This window comes from Prionailurus bengalensis, chromosome B3 (assembly GCF_016509475.1).
Source record: "Prionailurus bengalensis isolate Pbe53 chromosome B3, Fcat_Pben_1.1_paternal_pri, whole genome shotgun sequence".
Taxonomy (NCBI): domain Eukaryota; kingdom Metazoa; phylum Chordata; class Mammalia; order Carnivora; family Felidae; genus Prionailurus; species Prionailurus bengalensis.
In genome coordinates this window covers 17,240,359-17,263,221 of record NC_057355.1, presented here as the reverse complement: position 1 = coordinate 17,263,221, position 22,863 = coordinate 17,240,359, and the positions used below count along the sequence as shown (strand labels likewise).

At 47.5% G+C, this 22,863-nt stretch overlaps 1 protein-coding gene across 1 annotated transcript in view; it reads left to right on the top strand.

The window, feature by feature from the left end:
• Positions 1-4,097: 4,097 nt before the first annotated feature.
• The window catches only part of LOC122468289 (protein FAM169B-like), a 91,169-nt gene continuing 72,403 nt past the window's right edge, over positions 4,098-22,863 (top strand). Inside the window, exon 1 of the mRNA XM_043554777.1 lies at positions 4,098-4,181. Within this exon, the coding sequence (XP_043410712.1) occupies positions 4,151-4,181 (31 nt within the window). The 5' untranslated portion in view covers positions 4,098-4,150. The remainder of the gene's footprint in view (positions 4,182-22,863) is intronic.

Genomic DNA, 22,863 nt, shown 5'->3' with positions numbered 1-22,863 from the left:
CCAGAAAGCTGCTATTTTTTATGTCATTGAAGAATTATGAACTAATAGCTTGAAAATTTGTGTTTTAAAATTTCTAGCAGTCTGCTCTGATACATTATAAGGTAATGTTTTCCCTACGTTTTATAGAAGAAAGTTTTGTCTATATTTTTCTTCTGTGTTATATTCTGTCCTTCAATTTTTGCTAAGCCTTGATCTGTTTCTCTCTCTCTCTCTCTCTCTCTCTCTCTTTTATCAGGACTACAGCTCCTTGACCCAAAAGTAGCAACTGCTACAAAAGGAATTTGTTTACTTATTAAAATCCAGTAGCTTACTAGCCCTTTAGTTTAAATACTGGATTTTCCCTTCAAATTTCACAAATACCTGGGGAATGGCTAGAACAGTTGTGTTCTGAGCACTGAGGAAATGTCCATGTAGGTAAATGAGGCTGGACGAGAACTAAACTACCTCCTGGATGTAAGACAGAACCATATTGAAAACATGCTCTAGGCCTTTGTGGGGGCTCTATTTTCCAGTATACATATTTAAATAATATTTTTCTTTTCTTCTTGGTTAGCTTAAAAGCAATTTTAGTGTTAGAAGTGAGTGTGGAGTTGCTGAGGTTTGAGGTAGATTTAGACAGCTAACAACTTATTTATAGACAATCTGATGCTCTACTTAGAAAATCTATGATAATTGACTTTAAAAACTATTAGACCTCATAAGAGTGGCTGGATAGGAAACTGGTGTATACCCAAGCCAATAGTTTTCTTATGTACCATAATAGCTAATTAGCAAGTGTAACTGGAGAAAAGAAAAATCCCATTCATAATGGCCAACAAATATCAGAAATATGTAGGAATAAACCTAGCATAAGAAATGTATTAGATCCAAAAAATAAATAATAAAAAATAAAATAAAAAATAATTTAAAAGAGGTGCCTGGGTGACTCAGTCAGTTGAGCGACCCACTCTTGGTTTCTACTCAGGTCATGATCCCAGGGTCATGAGATTGAGCCCCATGTAGGGCTCTCTACTGAGAGTGGAGCCTGCTTAAGAATCTCTCTCTCTCTCTCTCTCTCTCTCTCTCTCTCTCTCTCTCTCTTTCTCAGTGTGCCAGTTGGTTAAGAGTCTGACTTGGGCTCAAGTCATGATCTCAAAGTTTGTGAATTGGAACCGTGCATCAGGCTCTCCCCGCTGGTGGTGCAGAGCCTGCTTGGGATTCTCTCTCTCCCTCTCTCTCTGCCCCTTCCCTATTTGCACTCTCTCTCTCAGAATAAATAAGTAAGCAAAGTTTAGAAAAAAAAAAAAATCTCTCTCTCCCTCTGCTCCTCTCCCCTGCTTGCTCTCTCTCTCTCTAAAATAAAGAAAAAAAATTAAAAAATAAAGAAATGTATTAGATCCATCTGTAAAAACTAGAACTTTAGCCAAAAAGAAAAAAAAAAAGACCTGAATAAACCCTAAGTGTGCTTAGGTTTTTTTATTGGAAGACTCAAAACTTTAAAGATGTTAATGCTCAGGGGCATCTGGGTGGTTCAGTCCTTAAGCCTCCGGCTCTTGGTTTCATGATTCATGAGATCAAGCCCTGCGGCAGGCTCCTTGCTGACAGCACTGAGCTTGCTTGGGATTGTCCCTCTCCTTCTCTCTCTGTGCCGCACCCCCCACCCCTGGCCAGCCAAAATAAATAAATACACGTAAAAAATAAAGATGTTAATGCTATGCAAATTAATGTTCAAGGTTAGATGTAATCTGTGTCAACTCCCAATATCCTTAACTCCCTGGTTTGAATATTTGATTAGAAAATGCTTGTCTTCCTGGATGTCCAAACATGTGACGAAGCTATGGTAATTAAAATAGTGTGGTATTGTAGAAGAAATAGCAAAAATTGTCAATAAGAGAAGAGCTGTAATGTACACGAGAATTTCATATATGATTTAGGAAGCAATTCATAGTAATGGGGAAAAGAATGGACCATATGATGGTGTGGGAAAAATTGGTTCTAGTTAGATCTATTCCTTATGCCATAGACATAGATGAGTTTTGACTGGTTTTAAAATTCCAATCTACAGGCCAAAACAATTAAAATATTGGAAGCAAATGTAGAAGAACTTATTTTCTAATTTTGGGGTAGTTTCAGCCTAAAGAGAGACAGAAAAACCCAGAAATTATTAAGGAAAAGAGGGAGTGTTTGACTAAATACCAACTTTGGAAACGGGAGTTTAATGGGACACAGGGACCTTTTTAGTCTAAAATCTTTTTTTTTTTTTTTTCCCCGAAGGAACACATATTCAGGTATTATGTGAGTAACTAAAAAAATACAAAACTTAAAAAAATTTAATAAAGACTTGAAGAAGTATGCTTTATTTAAAAAAAAAATGTTAATTTTTGAGAGAGAGCATGCGCGCACACGCAAGTGGGGGAGGGGCATAGGGGGACTGAGACACAGAATCCGAAGTGGGCTCCAGGCTTTGAGCTATCAGCACAGAGCCAGATGTGGGGCTTGAACTCAGGAACCATGATATCATTACCTGAGACGAAGTCCAAGGCTTAACCAACTGAGCCACCCAGGTGCCCTTGAAGCAGTGTGCTTTAGAACAGATTAATAAGCCTTCAGCTCTGTGTGCCAATGCCTTGAGTAACACCCACGATTATTAGGAGTGCAACAAAGATGCAAGGCTCCCAAAAAGAGACTTGTTCCCACCTCAGGGCCTTTGCACTTGCTGTAACTTTTGCCATTTCCCTTTTTCACATGCTTACCTCCCTCATTTTCTTCATGCTTTTACTTCCCTTTCTCTGTTTTAAACATTTTTCTCCTCTAGCCCATATTTACCATACTATTGTGTTCTATCTCCTGCTCACTTTCACCCACTAGAAAGTAGCCTCCAAAGGCAAGGTTTTATTAATTTTGTTCACTGCTGAATCGCTACAATCGAGAACAGGATAGGGCACATGGTAGTGGCCTAATAAATCTGTGTTTATTAAACAGGACAGGTGTTTGGAGAAGTTAAGTGTTCTGAATGCTATTGCCCAGGGAGCTCTGCGTTTTCATTGCTGTAGAAAATGAAACCTCAAACTTTCAAGAAAGTGACTCAAGGGTGGATCTAAGGTGGGCCACCAGCTCTGGTCGCCATGAACTTGCACACTGCTAAGAAAAATAATGGAAGCACCAGCAGGGGCGGGGGTGGGGGGTCGTTTTTCATCCCATGATTGAGGATGTCCGCGTCAGTGACAAGTCTTGCTTCGTAGGTGGGGATACACTCTGACCGGCAGTTGGGAGGCTCCCCCGAGCAGCTGTTGCTGGGGGTGGAGGGACAGTCCGGCAGATGAGTTCTAGACCTTCTGTCCTGCGGCAGAGGCCCAGAAGGACCGAGGATACAGCTTGGGCCATCATCCACAAGGGCGAATTTCAGAGCTGCCAACCAGAGAGCAGGCACGAGCTGACTGACCACAGATCTTGGGTTCCAAGGCCGTTCGCATTTTAAAACCACCCCGGCTCCATACCTCCCCTGTAAAAAAAAAAACAAAAAACAAACAAACAAAAAACACCTGGAAACACGGCAAGAACTGCTGGAGAAACAATTGGCTGTCATTAAATCACACTATTTCAAGTGAGGACAAGCCTGAACATCTAATAAATGAAAATATTCGTTATCGGCAAAACTGGGCACATGACAGGCATCAGAAGAAATCTGAAATGGGCAGAAAAGGTTATTAGGCGCCCTGTCTTATGTGTGACATTCATGGTCTTTGAGTTAGTTTTAAACCGTGTAACTTTTCGAAAAGGAACAATGCGAATGATTCTTGTCCTTAGAAACAGAAGAAGGAAGTGAGAAGGGGCTCAGAGAGGGGGTACTGGGTTTAGGCCCAGAGACACTGGCCATGGGATGGGGTGCAAATAGTTTTCTCTTCTAAAGAATGAAAGGAAATAATAAAAGCTCCTCAGGGGGTAGCTTTGCAAACTGGGGAGTCGGGGTCGCTGGGCGTCGCAGCTGGGGCCCCCCAGGGCACGCGGCTGGAGGCGGGGCCGGGCCAGCTCTGGGGAGCGAGCTGCGATCCGGCGCAGTCCGGGGGGAGGGGCGGGTCAGCCTCGGAGTGGGGGCGGGGGCGGGGGCGGCCCCGGGCGGGGAGAGGAGGGAGCGCGGACGGGACCGGACGCAGCGCCGTGAGAGCCCAGCATGGAGGCAGAGGCAGCTCGCAGAGCCGCAGGTAAGCGGAGCCGCGGCCGGCGGGGCCCGGAGCCAGCTCGCCTCCCTCGCTGGCCGGCGCGATGGCCCCTCCCCGCGTGTCGGGTTTCAATGGCTGGGCTGGCCTGAGAGCTGGGGGCCCCAGCGCTGCAAAACGAGACCGTAAACAGCGCGCAGCGGCCAGGAAACTTTCCCCGGAGTCGGCGCCAGGGCGCCACTAGCCGCGCACCTGTCGCCTCTAGGGAACTAGATGGGCCGACGGCCCGGGACGTCGGTGCGGGGCCTACTGGCTGAAGCTCTCACTCCTGGGAGGGGTAGCCCTGGAGGGGTCACGGTCACGGTCACGCTCCCCCGCCCGTCTCCGGGGCCACCGGGCGTCCGCACCGCTGACCCGGGCTTGGCGAGCTCACTGACTTCCCAGCCGTGGTGGCCTTGTCTGTGAAATGGGAACCGCAAGGCCGGAGAGAAATCAGTAGAGCAGCTCGGGTTACAGCGGGCGCCTCCGCTCCCCCGCCGCCCCCTTCCCAGCTTCCAGGACGGCCTGTTTTATCCCCGGCACCTTGCGCGGCGGCGGGCGTGCGGCCCCCAATCCAGCAGGCCAGCTGGGGAGTCGGGATTTGGGGGCGCCTCCACCCCCCCCGCCTTCCGAAACTAAGTCTGCCTCCTCCTGAGAGGCCCAGGAGGGGCCCTGCCCGGCTCCCTCTCCGGAGAGCCAGGCCAGCGTTGCCATTCTGAGTCTGAAAGCACGTGGGACAAATCCCCAAAGGGCTTTCCGCCAGTCCCACAAAGGAGTGTTTGGGTGGGAGGTGGCGTAGGGGCGCTGGATGCTGAGAAAATGCCTCTTCCCTCCTGCATCCGCTTCCTCTGGCGGGGACCGGCGGCTGGAAGGGCCCAGTGGCCGGGGACCTCTCCTCCCCTCCGTCCAGTCCGGCCACGAGGCGCGAGGCCACAGGTGGCCAGCCCTGCCCCCGCGTGCAGTCAAACCCCAGACTGGCCCGCTTTCTTTCCCCCCCATTTCTGTAAGGAAAAAAACCCCAATATTACAGAGGCTCCTTTGCCTTTTATTGGAAGTCAACAGCGGAAAATGACTCGTTTTTTACGACCTGCACTTAAAAACTGTGACTTTGAGTTGTTTTCCCCGATTTTTAGAGCGATTAAGGAGAGAAGGTGGCCACTAGCCAGCTGTGTGAGTTTTACATTCCTGGTGAACGTTTTCATTGGTCTGGAGATTGAGAAATGGTTTGGTCGCTGTTTTTAGAGGTGGGGGTGGGGGGTGATTCTGTTGGGGTTTTGATTCCCCCCCCCCCCCCCCCCCCCCCCCCCCCCCCCCCCCCCCCCCCCCTGCGGTCCTTTCTGGAACGTTGGTCGCCATGGTTGTGGATAGTGAGCGCTGGGCCAGTTTGAGAACTGGGTCAAGAAACAAAAGTGACTTGCTCTTCTGATCTCTCTTCCACATCTGCAAGAGGGAGAAGGTTTTGCTCCCTAGGGAATTACGGTACAGGAATACCTCCTGTATTTTCAACACTTAACGAATGGGCACAGGGTTGTGCAATCCCTAGCTTCTTCCTTCCCCTCCTCCTCGGAGTGTACCGTGAATCAGAGAGTTCTTCCCAACCACTGCCTTAGCGCTGTGCAATTCTACCCAGCCTTTCTACGTTTAATGGGAAAAGTAGGGGTAATTTCACTTCTGGAAAAGTGTAGTTGGCCTGAACAGTTTAAGGATTTTCCTGTATTTCTTTCAGCGTTTGCTGTGGCTTTCGTGGTTGCTGATGGACCAGAGGACACACGGCAGTTACACATTAATCATTTCCACATGTGCTAGAGCCTAATGGATTGGAGTCTTACATAGCTGAACCGATGCCCAAGCTTTGATAGCCCATTTCCAAAAAGGGCTTGAACGAATCGTGCCTACATAGGAATCCTTTTTTCTTTAGCAAGGAAGCATTAAACTAAGAATTATGCTTTCAGATAAGGTTGTGACCTGGTCCTCGCTTGTTCTAGCCCTAAAGTGTAGGGAAAGGGTCTGTGACACTCCCATGGGCGTTGTGTTCTGGATCTAGATGAGCCTCCTCAGTATTGGGGTGTCTGGTTGGGGGATATGATACAGTGGGGCTCTGGAGCTACCCCGAAGTAATTCAAGACATGCCCCAGGGCCACACACACATACACACACACACACACTCACACTCACATACTCTCCCTCTCTCTCTCTCTCTCCCTCTCTCTCTGTCTCTCTCTGAGGGTTTTTAATTTCTCTGATGCTGAAAAAGTTCTTAGGTCCTAGCAGACCATCTGCTGCTGTCATTTTAGCTTGGAGCATCCTGGAAAAGAAAAGGCAAGTCCGACACGGTCCAGTTCTGTACTCCTCTCATCCTTCACCTTGAATCTCCCTCATCCATAAAATAAGGATGTGACCTACCTTGTAAGGGTTCCATGCGACCCTGAGCTCATCACTGACGACTGCTGGGTCCATGGTAAAATGTAGGGTCCCCTCTGAGAAGGCCATTGTTTTGCCCTTCATCCCTTCTGTTTACACCCCAAATTGAAAGGTTTGTGAGTTTCCTATCTTATGATCTCCACTTAGAAAGTTAGTTTAGGGGTGCCTAGGTGGCTCAGTTGGTTAAGCATCTGACCCTTGGTTTCAGCTCAGGTCATGATCTTACAGTTGGTGGGTTCAAGTCCCGCATCGGGCTCTGCACTGACAACATGGAGCCTGCTTGGGATTCTGTTTCCCTCTCTCTCTTCCCCTCCCCTGCTCACTCTCTTTCTTTCTCTCTCTCTCTGAAAAACAAATAAATTAAAAAAATAAGCTATTAAAAAGAAGTCAGTTTAGTGTTCCAGGTAAGAAAAGTTAGGTGTTGGACAATTTGCACTGGTAACAAAGTAAAGCTTTACAGATGGGAAAGCTAGCACACAAGGAAGACTCCAAAGGTTGGTTGACGCTGAAGCTTGGGTTGGGGGAACAGGGACAGTGATGAGTTCGGTAAAGGAACTGACTTTCAGAGGGGGAAAACCTGAAGCAATCTAGACACAGGGATTTCCGAATGTTCCAGAACATGCCACCCATGGGTGATACTGAAGAGTTAGTCAGAAACACTGACTCTGGAGTGTGGGAGAATCTAGAAAGGCCAGTGCCTGCCCTGAGCTCTGTTGGGGACCCCTGGAGGTCTGGTGAGGGTGTCCCCTGGGAAATGGGAAGAGGAGAGGAGCTGAAGGCACAGCCTGAAGCCTCAGAGAGGGGGAAGTGCTGAGGTTATGAGGCATGGACCCAAAGGAGGAGAGACCAGAAAGAAAAGCCCGGGGCAGGGCCTGGTGCTGAGAGAGGCTGAGGCAGGCAGGACCCGGGTCTGCCCAGAAGGGTGTCAGGGCAAGGGCGAAGTAACTTGCCTAAAGTTACCTGCTAGTAAGTGGCAGATTGGGATTCACATGGGGGTGGTCTGACTCCCCAGAGAAAGGAACTTGTCATAAGGGTGATGTTTGATGTGGAGCCCCTCCCACTTCCTTCCTGAGAAGGAAGTAATCCCTGAGCCAGTCCTTAAAGGGCCTCTTTCCTTAGGGACGACCTCATGCGAACATAAAACTTAAAAAAAAAAAAAAAATCAAAGATTTATCAAATGTGGATCTTATCTACTTCAAGGTCCAGAAGGGTCCCCATAGAGGCATGTGGACCTGGTGAGTCTGGGCACATGATTTGAATCTCTGGCAGCGAGGCCTCATTGGGGGCAGTGGGTAGGGGGCTGGGCTGGCCACTTGGACTCATGTCACTGTTGCTAAGTGCTTTCAGGTCTCCATCCCTTCATCAGGAAGGAAGGGAGAAGATGGGATGGTCTCTGAAAATCCACTTGGCCCTGAAGTTGGTCAGTTACTTCCTACCCAGCCAGACTGTGATCTCTCTGAGCAGGACCTTAATAAATCTTTCTTCTGTAGCGCCCTGCTCTGACCTGGCCCACAGCAGGAGCTCCATGACCTTTGAATGGAGAAACCTTTTCCTTTTAGGAGCTGATGAAAGCTTTTGTTGGTTGTGTTGGTCGTAGGATTACCGCATATTAGGCGTATCAGGATATGGGATGACCCAGGCTGACCTGCCCTTGCTGGTGCAGGGTGTCCCTGGACAGGGCTCTGGTCAGTCCATTCCTTGGGATATCTTTCCCGGGTCCTGCTTGTTCTGGGAAGCCTGGGTCCTGAGCAGGTCCTCCTAATGGCTTGGGCATTTCGTGTTACCCCCCCAACCCCCACCGTTGGTTGTGATTCCTTGCCGTATAATGCTGTCTGTGCTATAGATGGTCCTTACTCCATTTCTAAATGAGGCTGTGAAATATCTGTGTTAAATGGGGATCTCCAATGCATGAAGCCAGGCCAGAAATGACTCGTGTTCTGACCTCCTCCTGCCATGTGTTGGCAGAATGGTGTGAATGATCGAGCGGCCAGGACTCCGGCTGGATGGTGGGAGGGCAGTGGGCATTGAGGTATTGTCTTTCTGACCTTTGAAACCCTAGTCTGCTGACCAGCTGACTGGCCTTAGCTCAGTTCCTGACAGCAGTTGGCTCCCGCCTCCTCTGATGACATTCTTATTTGTAGCTTAGCCTTGGGAAATCCCAAACAGAGGATTGCAGAAAATGGCTCTGTTTTCTGCTGTGTCCGAGTGGTACAGACAGAAAACGCGGGGCAAAATTCAAGCACATTTTGGGGTCAGATACCCCTGGTGTTATGTGACTTTCCAAGTCTGGGTTGCCAGGTTGTGGGGGCCGTGGCAGTTAAGACTGACTGTCAGTAGCAACTGAAGGTTGGGACCTTTGAAAAACACTCATTAGGATGTAACAGCTTGAGAGATTCCATGCTTTTTCGTGCGTCCGTCCTCTGTTGTGGGTTTTCTTTTCCAAGGCCCTTGATCAGCAAGCTGGGGTTGGGGGTAGGATACACAGGGTGTCTGAATCCAAAGGCCACTGTCTGTTGACATCCTGGCAGATCATCCTCACCCCACGCTGGCCCCCGGGGAGCCCTCTCACATCGAGCTCTTTGCCTTGTCGATGCCCAGGCAGTGGCCTCATTTCCCGCTTAAACCAATACCTGTTGTCTGTCCAGGTGTAGAAACCTTCCACTGTGCTTCTTTGCTCTTCCAAAGGAGGGCAGCCACAGGGCCACTGGGACTCAGGCGAGGTAGAGGTCTCGGGACCCCAATGGAGGGCTGTAAGGGAGCTCCTGCCCACGTATGTGCTGGGGGCTCCCAAGGCCCAACCAGACTTTCGAGACTGCTCGTTTTCCTGGACTTGCAGAAGTGGAGATAAATGTGTGTTTCTTGGAAACCGAGTTTCTAACCACTGCTCTTGAATTGCATTAAGATAGGGAACAAGCTGTGTTCATTTCTTCATTGCATTTTGCTGAAATAAACCCTAATCAGAGCCCTGAATATTTCATTCAATGGTAGGAGCTGGAGAAGATGTTGTGCAGACTTCCCCATTGTGTAGACCTTCCTCTGGCAACACTGTCCTTGCCCAATATTCTTCTGCTACTTTGTGGACTACTTTTGCCGAGTGTATGTATGTGGGTAGAGGGGTATAATGCCCAAAGCGAATTATAGTTGGTTGTTGGTTTTGGCCTTTATACCTACCAACAAGTGATTTCTGTAATGCATATGTATTGCTTACATTTGGGCTCTTAGAACATCTTGGGGGAAAAAATAAGCTATGTAGACAGAAAGGTATTGCTTCGTGTTTTTTTCATACTACATGAACACTGAATAAAAATATTATTAAAATATTAAGAAATATTTGGGTAAAGACACTAATGAACAAAATCTGCCCTGCTAAAGCATAATCTAGTTATTTGTTGATGAATATTGTTTTTTTAAAAAAATTTTTAATGTTTATTCATTTTTGAGAGAGAGAGAGAGAGAGAGAGAGAGAGCATGAGCAGGGAGGGGCAGAGAGAGAGGGAGACACAGAATCTAAAGCAGGCTCCAGGCTCCGAGCCGTCAGCCCCGATGTGGGAATCGAACCCATGAACTGCAAGATCATGACCTGAGCCGAAGTTGGATGCTTAATCGACTGAGCCACCCAGGCACTCCAATAAATATTGTTTTTTAACTGTAACAATTAAATATGAGTATCAACAAATCATCATGTTTTCATTTTTTTTTTTTATATTGAGATACCCTTCCCCAACCCTTGTCCTAATTCTGTCTTTTCTCTCTCCTATTTTGAAATGTGATACCTATATTTCTATTCTTTTGGGGGCTAACTTAGAAATTCTATTTATTTATTTTTTCAAGTTTTAAAAATTTATTTTGAGAGAGAGATAGAGAGCAAGTGAGGGAGGAGCAGAGAGAGAGGGAGACAGAATCTCAAGCAGGCTCCGTGCTGTCAGCACAGAGCCCGATGTGGGGCTCAAACTCAAGAACCGTGAGATCATGACCTGAGCCCAAGTCAAGAGAGGGACGCTTAACCGACTGAGCCACCCAGGCGCCCCTCACTTAGAAAATTCAAAATGCACGTTAACTCTCATTCTGAAACTAATCAATTTTAAACTTTCTTGGAATCACGTCAAGACCTTATAGTGCTCCCATTTCAATTATCCCCTTTCCAGTTTATGTGTTGCTGTTACGCAGCACCTTTGTTCTAATTTTTAATTTCCTGATTTCTAACTTCTGATGTTCTGAGTTTTAACTTCCTCCAGTTAGATGTTTTTGTTTCATCTGGTCAGCACTGGCTTGAGTTTTAGCCACGTGGTTATTATTTTCTTTGCTTCTGTTCCTTCTTAACTAACTTACCTTGAGGTTCTTCCCTTATCTCCTGGTAGATATCCTTTAGAAATAACTTCAGTGAGGATTTTCTGGTAGCAGACTCCCTCAGGTTTGGTTTTTCTAAACAGTTCTTTATTTGCCCATGTTCTTGGAAGTTACTTTTGCCGGGTGGAGGATCAAAGTTCTTTTCCTCCTGCCCTTTAAAAATGGTCTTCCATTGTCTTCTGGATGCCATAGTTGCTGTGGAGAAGGCCGCTGTCAGTCTACTCAGCATTCCCTTGGAAGATGTCTTGTGTCTTCTGGCTGCTTCATTTTGTGTTTGTTGTTTTGCAGTTTGGTCACAGTGTGTCTGGGTGGGGATTTTTCTTTTTCTTTTTTTCCTACCTTGGGGATTGGTTGGGATTCTAATATGTGAGGATAGGTATCTTTCATGAATTCTGGAAAAATTTCAATCATGATTTCTTTAAATCTCAACTCTTCTCCATCCTATTCTCTCCTTCTAGAACCTCAGTTAAGATTGTTACTGGACTTTGAAGTTCTCCTTTCCTCTTTCTTAACCTGCCTACCGTATTTTCCGCCTGTGTCTTTCTGTGCTGCATTCTGGGTAATTTCTGCAGATATATTTTCTAGTTCATCAGCTCTTTAAGACATTCATTTCTAGAGGTTCTGCTTCCTTTCCCCCTAGGGGCTTATTAGCCAAACAAAAAAATGTTGGCTTTTTAAATTTCGTATTTAAATTTCTTTAGACATATTTAAGATCCTTATCTTCTCTACTGGATTGTTTCAAATCTACAGTCCTTGTGGGTCTGATTCAGTTTGTGCTGACCCTTTGTGGCCATTTCTTTCATCATATGTTTAGAGATTTTTGAAATCAGGTGTGAATGACCCCAAAGCTGGTGCCCTTCCCTCATGCCCAAACTTCACAGCCCGTGTGGCTCCATACTGGGGAGATTTGGCATGGTGGTATCCTTTTGTGCATAGCTTCATCTGTCTTTTCTGATGGGCTCCATTCGTAATACCTTAAGGAAAATACTTAGTGTTTTAAAATAACGTACATCTTATTCTTTCTGTTGGCAGGTTCATCAATTTCCCCCTTTGGAAAGAGCTAGGATCTTAGCAGACTTAGATTGCTTCCAGTGCTAGTTTATAAATCTGTCACAGGCTGAAAGCTCCCAGTAGAATGTCATTGACTTATATAGAGGGGAGGGGGTAAAGTAGGCCACCTTGGCCCCTCACCCCATGCATCCAACCACCATCCAGTTCTGCTATGTTGGCTGCCCATCTGGCTGAAGCCTGCCATCTCTTTCTCGTTATCTCCACTGCTGTCTTTGGTCCAAGCTACTGTCATTGGCCACCTCAACCTGCATTGCCTCTGGTTTGGTGCTGACTGCCGAGTTCTGGAAGAAGGAGTAAAGACACGCTCCAGCTATCATGGCCTGTTGGGGACCTTTCAGAGGCCTCCTTTTGCATTTTCCTTGAAACCTGAAGTTGGGAGCAAGGCCAGGGTCCTGAAACTAATGCAGGCTCACTGGCTGGCCTTTAGCTCTTGGAATCCTTTTGCTGTTCCTCCTACATGGGCTGTTCCTTCAGTGTTCTGGGCCCTTGCCCTGCTCTGCATGGGGCTGACATTTTATTCTTCAGTCCTCTGCCTAAAGGTTACTTTCTTAGATCGAACTTCCCTAGTCCTCTTGTCTCCTGTCTCCCCTTCCCTTCTCCTGCCATACCATGGGGGTATTCAACATTTTTTTTTTAAAGATTTTGTGTCTCCCTGACCAGGCTGTAAGTTCTAGAAGTGCAGACAGAGACTGTTTTTGTTTTTCTCCAGGGTATTGCCCGGCACCCCTACATGATGGCCTTGATGTCTTAGGTTATACATTTTCACATAGCTTTATGGCAGAAAATTTTGCAAACCTTTGCTGTGGGCTTGATACTGGATGTGACCTGGGTCTGATTAGATCTGTTGCTAGGACCCTGGGGTATCAGGGAGACCTTGTTCTAAGCTGATGTCACCCTTGGGCAGGTACCCTGGGGACAGGTATCACAGAGGCCTCAGGGTGTTACTGTATTATTATTTTATTTATTTATTGTTCATTTAAAAAATTTTTAATGTGTTATTATTTAAAAAAAGCTGGGAGAAGTTTTCTTTTCTTCCCCTCCAAGCTTTAAAGTAGCTTACCAAATGACAGTGCACACTCAGTCTGTCCTCTTGACTTCAGCCGTCTCCCAGCCACTGCTGTCTTTGTTTGGAGCCTTGCACAGCTGGACGGTGGGCAGAGGTGGGCATCATTGCCCTGTGATGAGGGTAGTGTGAATGAATCCTCTGCAGGTAGTGGTCCACTTAGGCCACTCCAGCCTTCCCATTTAACCCTTTGTGAATGCATGTCTTTTTACTTCTTACAAGGTTTTCAAAGTACAGAACGCTCTTTCTTTAATTAAAAAAACTTTTTTTTTTAATCTTTATTTTTGAGAGAGACAGAGAGAGGCAGAGAGAGACAGAGCATGAGAAGGGAGGGGCAGAGAGAGAGGGAGACACAGAATCTGAAGCAGGCTCCAAGCTGTCAACACAGAGCCTGACGCGGGGCTCGAACTCACGGACCCTGAGATCATGACCTGAGCTGATGTCAGACACCCAACCGACTGAGCCATCCAGGTGCCCCTTAAATTTTTTTTTAATGTTTATTTTGTTTTTGAGAGAGAAAGATAGGATGTGAGAGGGGGAGGGGCAGAGAGAGAGGGAGACATAGAATCCGAAGCAGGCTCCAGGCTGACAGCACAGAGCCTGACGCAGGGCTTGAACTCGTGAATGGCGAGATCATGACCTGAGCTGAGGTTGGCCGCTTAACTGACTGAGCCACTCAGGCGCCCCCAAAATACAGGTTACAAATTATGACTGTTTGGGCAAAATACTTGAATAGACCTTTCTCCAGAGAAGATATACAGACGGCCAGCAAGCACATGAAAAGACGCTCAACATCACTAATCGTTTGGGGAACGCAAATTAAAAGCATAATGATATCACTGCACACACCCTTTAGAATGGCTGTTATCAACCCCTCCCCCGCAAAACCAGAAAATAACAAGTGTTGAAAATAACAAGAATGTGGGGAAATTGGAACCCCTGTGCGCTGTTGATGGGGACGTAAAATTGTGCAGCCACTGTGGACAGCAGTATGGTGGTTCCTTAAAAAAATTAAACATAGATGGGGCACCTGCGTGGCTCAGTCTGTTGAGCGTCCGGCTCTTGACTTTGGCTCAGGTCATGATCTCACGATTTGTCAGGTTGAGCCCTGCGTCAGGCTGTGTGCTGACAGTTGGCAACCTGCTTGGGATTTTCTCTCCCTCTCTCTGTCTGCCCCTCCCCGACACGTGCATGTGCACTTGCGCTCCCTTTCTCTCTCTCTCTCTCAGAAATAAACTTTATTAAAAAAATCTTTTAATGTTTATTTATTTTTGAGAGAGAGAGAGAGAGTGTGATCGAGTGGGGGAGGGATCTCAGAGAGAGAGAGAGAGAGAGAGAGAGGGAGACACAGAATGCAAAGCAGGCTCCAGGCTCTGAGCTGTCAGCACAGAGCCTGATGCGGGGCTTGAACTCACAGACCACGAGATCATGACTAGAGCCAAAGACAGATGCTTAACCGACTGAGCCACCCAGGAGCCCCAAATAAATAAACTTTTTTTAAAAAGTTAAAAAAAAATTAAACATAGAAAGTTCTGGGTGTATACACCCAAAAGAAGGGAAAACGGGCTGAAAGAAATATTTCTAAATCTGTGTTCATTGTACCATTATTTACAATAGCCAAAAGACGAAAGTGGTCCAAGTATTCAATAACAGGTGAATGGATAAACAAAATGGCAGTTTTACACACACACACACACACACACACACACACACACACGTTATATAACGTAATATTATTCAGCCTTCAAAAGGATTATTTTAAGCAGTGCTGTGCTGAGTGCTAGCTCCCATTTGGTGCTGGCTTATAGCACATGGCTCTTGACATGATATACATTAGTAAGCAGGAGGGGGCGCTGGCAAAGGCTCCCCTGGAAATCTTAAGATCTGAGTTTGAGTCCAGCCCTACTACTGACTTTCTGTTTTTGAACTTCCGTTTCCACATCTGAGAAATGGGGTGAGGCTCTGTGTGCTTTCTTGACTTCAAAGGGTTGATGTACATTTCAAACAAGCAACTACTTGTGTGAAAGCTTTTGTAAAACTGGAAAAAAAAACCTATGTGAATGGAAGATGTACATTTTATTTATTTTTAAAAAATATTTAGTTATTTTGAGAGAGAGAGAGAGGGAGAGAGAGGGAGAGAGAGAACATGCATAAGTGAGCAGGGGAGGGGCAGAGGGAGAGAGAAAGAGAGAGAGAGGGGGAAAGGAGAAGGAGATATCTCAAGCAGCCTCCACGCTGTCAGCGCAGAGCCTGACTCCGGGCTCAGTCTCACAAACCTTGAGATCATGACCTTAGCAGAAATCAAGATTTAGATGCTTAACCAACTGAGCCACCTAGGCACCCCAAAGGGTACATTGTATGTGAGAACTTCTCATTAGTATTCTGTTTTCTCCCAGCTAGTACTTTTCTAAAAATTTATTTTATTTCTTTTTCTTTTTTTTTTTTTAATTTTTTTTTCAACGTTTTTATTTATTTTTGGGACAGAGAGAGACAGAGCATGAACGGGGGAGGGGCAGAGAGAGAGGGAGACACAGAATTGGAAACAGGCTCCAGGCTCTGAGCCATCAGCCCAGAGCCTGACGCGGGGCTCGAACTCACGGACCGCGAGATCGTGACCTGGCTGAAGTCGGACGCTTAACCGACTGTGCCACCCAGGCGCCCTTTATTTTTCTAAAGTAATCTCTATGCCCAAGGTGAGGCGGAAACTCAGGACCCTGAGATTAAGAGTCCTGTGCACTTCCCGCTGAGCCAGCTAGGTGCAATTTAGTGGCTACTAACTTTGATGCAACTATTTGTATTTCGTGTGTGCTTCTTCACCTATGTTTTAGTTTTATACAAAAGATCCAGTGCCCTTATAAAAATGTAGCTACCTTGACACGTTTCAACAATTGTCTTCTAAGTAAATAATTTTTTAGGATTCAGGTAAATCCATTCTTTTTTTTTTAATGTTTATTTTTGAGAGAGAGAGAGGCAGAGCACAAGTGGGGGAGGGGGCAGAGAGAGAGGGAGACCTGAAATCTGAAGCCAGTTCCAGGCTCCAGCTGATAGCACAGAGCCCAACGGGGGGGGGGGGGGGGGGGGGGGGGGGGGGGAGGGGCTCAAAGTCACGAACTGTGAGATCATGACCTGAGTCAAAATCGGACGCTTAACCCACTGAGCCACCCAGGCACCCCTAAACCTATTCTTTTCCATTCATTCTCCATGGGTGGTAGTCTGGGTGATGAGTCTAAGTACTTTGCAGCGTGTACAACTTAATCTAGAACTGGGATGTGGACACTGAGGACTGGTCTATTTTCAACTCCCTCTGATGCTTTGCACAGGGCTGGGCATGCCATATAGAAGCCGATCTTTCCCTCCTCTTCAGAGGTATTATTGTTTGCAGTGTAATAGATGAGCATACATAGAGATGGTTTTCTGGATGAAAGTTTACGAAGTCCATTAAGAGCCACAGTTTTGGGGTGAGTTCTGAGAAATGTTATTCTGTGAGTAATGGGTAAAAGCATTACGTTGATGAGGAGTTATTTTTCTTCCTCTCGTTGCGTCCTGTGTGGTTTAGGGCTCTGGTTCCGCTCTGGACAGTTGCTCCCCACAGCATTTTCCCATCAGCTTCGGGGCCATCGCGTGTTGTGGTGGTGTTACTGACACCGGAGCTCGGTATTTTCACAAGTTCTTGGTCAATTACATTCAGGATACAAAGAGTCAAGCTTTCTGCATTCTCCGGAGCCTTCTTCCTTCTCAGTAAAGGTTAGACAAATATGGCACCGTGGTGATGATCACATGGCACGGAGCGGCTCAGGTTCAGGGGTGAGGAAAGCCCGAGCTTCCTACAATTGTCAGGGTCAGACAATTACAGGTTACCATTCAGAAGGAAGTATACATTGGAGATGCCGTTTCATCCCGCCTGCCCCAAGCAGGGCTTCACATTTGTCCTCTGATGTGACACCTCTTTGGATGCAAAAACAACAACGTGTTTCATTCCCACCTCATGTCCTTTTGAATGATTCAGGGGAAGAAATAGTTTTGTCTCTGTATCACTTGCCTGCAAGTAAGATGCACCAGTGGTCAGATTACGAGACCTTCATATTAAAAGCAATTAGGGTTCCATAAACCTTTGTGTGGGTGGGCACATAAAGTCATCGGCATATTTTACCGTCTTAGACTCGGGACGAGGGATTTATTCTCAGCCAAGGCAGTGACAAGTTGCAAGTGGGCCAATACTAAATATGTGATAACAGAGCGACAGGCTCCCTGTCAATTACCAGGGAAGGAAACTTTCCCGCCACCACCTGCAGACCTTTCCCAGCGTGCTTCCGTGTGTTGACAGTTTTGCTCATCTGCTCAAAAAATTCTAACATATTCTACAGTCTGTCTTCCAACTTTCTGTTTTTTTTTCTCAATTCTTTGCTAAGAATATTTTGGCAATCAGATGCTCTTCAAAAGCAACAAAAATATCTGAGTGGATGTTTGCTTCACCTTCTGTTTTCTACTCTTTTCTGTGGATGATCGCTCTTGTGTCACCGTGGCTCCCTTGGCTGGTGGGCCTTTGGGCTCCGAGCATTTGCATATATGCTCTCTGTCTGAGAGCGATGCTGCCTTCTGCCCTGATATTACTTCAAAACACTCTTCCCGGGGCACCTGGGTGGCTCAGTCAGTTGGATTGAGTGTCCGACTCTTGATTTCGGCTCAGGTCATGATCCCAGGGTCCTGGGATTGAGCCCTGAGTTGGGCTCCCTGTGGAGTGTGGAGCCTGCTTGAGAGTCTCTCTCTCTCTCTCTCTCTCTCTCTCTCTCTCTGCTCCTCTCCCCTGCTTGCTCCCCTTTCTCTCTAAAATAAAAAAATTTAAAATACCCTCCCTCCTCCAACCCCCCACTCTTCTCTAAGTTGTGCTTTTCATCTGTCAGTTGGTGTTTTGGACACGGGGGTCCCTGGTTAAATAAGTATGGGAAATAAATGCTGGATTAAGCAAATTCCACTGCTTCAGGATTTCTCCACCTTCTGCTTGCTGATAGGCACGCGGAGCTCCCAGCACTGAGCTCTGAGGACAGCAGGCCCCCATTTTGAAACGTGCCTGCCTTGGAAGCCCCGTTCACAGCATATCTTATGGAGCTAAGTGTTCACGGGATGTGCTTGGGAAAATGCTGGAATGGCAGGAGGAGAGTCCTCGTGATGGCTGTGCAGACTTGGGTTTTAGGATAGTAAGTAAATGCCAGGCAATGTTTTGTTCAACTGTGGGTATTTCTCACTACAGGTTTCCCCCACTCTCTGCAAGGAGAGCCTTCCTATGAGGCTGAAATGGCATAAAGAGAAGAATCAGTTACCATGGACTTATATGGTGTTTGAGCATGCCTAGTCCCAAAAATAACCTGTCGCAGGCTTTTCTGATACCTTAGGACACAACTTGCTAAGGGATACATAAAATAAATCGAGATAAAGCGCAGGTGCTCACAGACACCGTTAGAAGTTCTGGCAGCTTGATGCTGAGATGCTGAGATCCTTTCCGGGAAAGGAATTTCTCCCGACCACTGTGTGCTCACTGTGTGTGCCTTGTGCCTTGTCTGTAAGGGCTCACTGCAGAACCGATGCCGAACACTGTTTTTGCTTCTCACCTTTCATCATAAAAGGGAAAGACCTGTTTGGGTTTTTTCAGTGAGCAAAAACGGGTACTAACGTAGCTCTTTCATGAAAGCAAAGGGGCATAATGTAAACTTGGGAAGAGCAGGGGATACCTGTATACGCAATAACCCTCTTTTGTTTTTTAGTTAAACATACTCATCCCTTAGGTGATGAGTAGTTCTCCGTTTTAAGGCATCCTGTGGTGGATGCTTCGGAGGCGCAAGATGCAGTTTGCATGGCGAATACTGAGTTTTAAAGCATACAGCTTGAAGACACGCAGCTCTGGGAGCGCGTCGTGCAGCAAAACACATGCCTCGCTAGAAACTGGGGAGCCTGATGAGTTCCTGGTCCTGAATCCTGAGCAATGGAGGTGGCGAATCTTTTCCCATTAGGTGCTGCCCTCCCTGCCGTGGGTGTGTGGAATGCCTGGGTTCAGATCTGCATGGACACCTCTTGCTCCGTGCTTCTGGTCTCTCCTGGTGCCCTTCTCTCTCTGGTTACAAACTAGTCTCCGTGTTTCCTGCTAAGTCCAGAATTAGTCACTTAATCCTCGCTGGCAGTTTCTTCTGTAATATGGATTCTTTCTTACAAGTTTCTTTAATTTTTTTTAATGTTTATTCATTTTTTGAGAGAGAGAGCGAGAGATAGAGCGTGAGTGGGGGGAGACGGGGGAGACACAGAATCCGAAGCAGGCTCGAGGCTCTGAGCTGTCAGCACAGAGCCCGACACGGGGCTTGAACTCACAAACTGCAAGATCGTGACCTGAGCCGAAGTCAGATGCTTAACTGACTGAGCCACCCAGGAGCCCCTCTTATAAGTTCCTTTGAGAAGAAAATTGATTTTTGAAGAAACAGCAGACCACTTGTATGAAAAATAAAGGAAAGCAAAAAAAAAAACAAAAAACAAACGTATGTTAGGAATACCAACTCAACCATTGTTGAAAAATAAAAGTGGAATACTACCTTCTAATTTTGTATTCTTAGAAATTTTTTCACATATCATGAGCAAGATTCGTTAGCTATACTTCAAGAATGACAACGTACATTACTACAAAAAAATCAAGTGATTACAGTCAGCTTTTCTGATGACATAAGGCCATGTAGTTACTGATGGGTAGATAGAGGCTTTCATTGGGGTCAACATTCTCAAGAGCAGGGCTAGGAAAGTTTAAAATATCTTTATTCATGTTTCTCATGATCATAGTCCCATATGAGAAAAATCCCACTTTCCCCAAATGAAAGAACTTTCTTCATATTTGTTTGAGGTGGTATTCAGAGAGAATATTTTGCAAGTGATACTGAATAAATGGGTAAGTGCAGATCTTTCGAGACATCTTTCAATGTCTTCATTAATTGGCTTTTTTTTTTTTTTGAGAGAGAGAGAGCACAAGTGGAGGAAGGGCAGAGAGAGAGAGAGAGGTGGGAGGGTGGGGGACAGAGGATCCAAAGCGGGCTCTGAGCTAACAACAGTGAGCCCGATGCGGGGCTGGAACTCATGCAGTGTGAGCTCATGGACTGAGCTGAATTTGGATGCTGAACCGACTGAGCCACCCGGGTGCCCCAGCATTGCTCTTTATATTGGGAGGACCAAAGAGTGCTGAGAAGGTTCTAGAGCATTAGGCTTTGCCAGACTGAGCAGCAGTGGGTGGCCCTGGAGTGGCCGTGGCTGATCAGCAGTGGGTAACAGGCAGTGGCTCGGGGGAGTGTTGGGTACCATCCGTGCAGCCCTGGGAACTGGGACTTCAGTACAAAGATCCTGAATGATTTAAGTATTTTCCCTAGAAGTATGCTTTAAGAGGTACCACGTTGTGTTGTTGTTCTGGTGACTACAGCAAACATACGCTTAATGTGAATTCTTAAATTGGGGGCTCGTTTGGGGATCTCATTTTTTTTTTTTTACAGGCTGCAGTGAATTATCATTTCAACTGGGTGTCTTTTTCATAAAAGCATTTTACGTTGTACTGAAAAGATTACATTCTTTTGGCTTTGGAAAAACATTTCCTGTTCAGTTGAAGCCATTAAAGCCTGTTAGCATTTCACATCTGGAAGCCCCTGCCCGGAGTCTGTCTTCCATCACCAGCGAAGCCAGTGCGGCGGTCCCAGCTCAGCCTCCAGAGCGCCTGCGTCAGACGTCCCAGACTTGTTTACTTCCTGGAGGCCTCTGGGCACTGCCCAAGTGTGCCCTTGCGGTCTGGGGGGTGAGTGGGTGGGAGGCTTCCTTCCTCTCTCGGGGTCTCCTGTGTGTGTGCGTGCGTGTGTGTGTGTGTGTGTGTGTGTGTGTATGCTCATCCTGGGCTGGGGAGGGAGTCTCTCTTCCTGCCAAGTTGGGCAGGGGTCTTTATTCCCCTGGGAGAGCAGGGGTCCCCTTTCCCAGCAGGTACTGGATGTCCCCGCCCTCCTGCCTGAAGCGTTTCCTTTTTTCATTCCCACGCAGATTTCTAGAAACCGAACCCACACATTTTGTAAGAGTGAAGCTGCTGGAGCTTTTCTTATGGGGGAGCTCCTGCCCCCCCACTTACCGCCCAGGTGGAGGAGCACTAATTAAAACCCAAAGGGCTGAAGAATTGAGCCGCCTCCCCAAGACTGGTTTGCCTGTCCCAGGACACTTCTGGGGAATGTGGGGTCTACGCCTGGCTTGGAGGCTTTAAAGGGGAAGCGGGCCTGGGTGCGGCACGGGTGCTGTGTTTTGTGCGGGGCCTGAGATGCTCAAAGGTGCCCTCCGCTTCCCAGAGGGTTAGTCTGTGCCCTCCCGGGTCCTGACCCCCAGAGGCAGGCCCGATTTTTCTGGTGGCCTTCCTGCTGAGAAGACCCCCACCCCACCCCCACCCCAGGGCTCTGCCCCTGGGCCCAGCTGACAGTGGAGGCAGGAAGGCCAAGGGTGTCCTGAGGTTACTGCCCCTCCCCCCAAGTTCTCTGAGGGGGTCTCCCAGCCTCAGCAGCGGAAGCAGCAGGGGAAATGATTTCATGGTGTGTAAGGAACAAAACACATTCATTGCATTTCTCCTGACCACAGGCGACCAGAACTGATGCCAGGTAACCCTTGGCAGCCTGTAGGGGAGCCAAGCAGGAACCTCTCTGGGCCCCCCAGGAGCTCCCAGGCTTTCTAGGCCCTGTGGCCCTGGTGGGGTGTCCTTTCTCTCAAAGCCCTGAAGACCACAGTGTCCTCCCTGACCCCCAAGGGGCCAAGTTCAGCTTCTCGGTGGAGCTGGTTGGTGACCCTCTCCTGGCAGCCGTCGACCTCACTGGAGTGCACTAGATGCCTGGGTCTGACAGGCATCGCTCCTGAGAAGATCCCAGCAACAGAGAGTATAAGGGGGGGGGGGGTCTTTACTCGCTCCTGAAACAGAGCTCCCTGGGGGCAGTTAGGAGAGCGTGTTCTTGAAGCTGTTTTCATGGGGCGAACACGCAGCTTGAGTTGGGTGCTTCAGGGCTGAAGCCACCCTCTCTCCAGTTTGTTTTTCTTAATTCATCTGAACGTGCACGGTCTTTTTTCATCTGCGGGAAGCCACTCGACTGTCTAGAGGAAGTGAAGAGCGGTTTGAACAGAGAGCCCGGCTACACACCCGCCCAGATTTCCTAAGTGCTCGGGGTGGGAAAAGCCTGGGGAGGGGTCTCGGCGGCAGGGTGGGAGAGGAGAGAAGCGTGCACACCAGGTGCTCTGAGGAGCACTCCGTGTTCCTGGCTTGGGAGCCAGTGGGGTGAGGCTGCCTCTTTGGCCCAGCGAGTTCATGCATGTGAGGCCCTGATGGGCAGGGGAGGCTGAGATGCTGAGGTTCAGGACTAAGGATGAGCATGGAGACAGGTGATGCAGGCAGGTCTTGGTGACAGGTTTGAAGTGGACCCTGAGGTAGGAGCCAGGGTTCCAGCTTGGATCCCTCTGGGCTTGGAAGGCCCAGTAGGGTGTAGGGGAGGTCTACAGGTTCAGCCTGCAATGTCTGGTTGGTTTCTGGGGCTTCTGGGCTCAAAGGGAGGAGTCTGGACCTCCTTGACTCTCTGTGTGTGTGTGTGTGTGTGTGTGTGTGTGTGTATGTGTGTCCGTCCACAAGTGTGTGTCTTTTGCAACAGAATATGTTGGCTATACAGAGATACAGCCCTTTTTAAGAGGGAGAGATCCCAGAGTTCATCATGGACTTTTTCATAGTCACCAAGAGGACTGTTAATTCTTCTGTCTTTA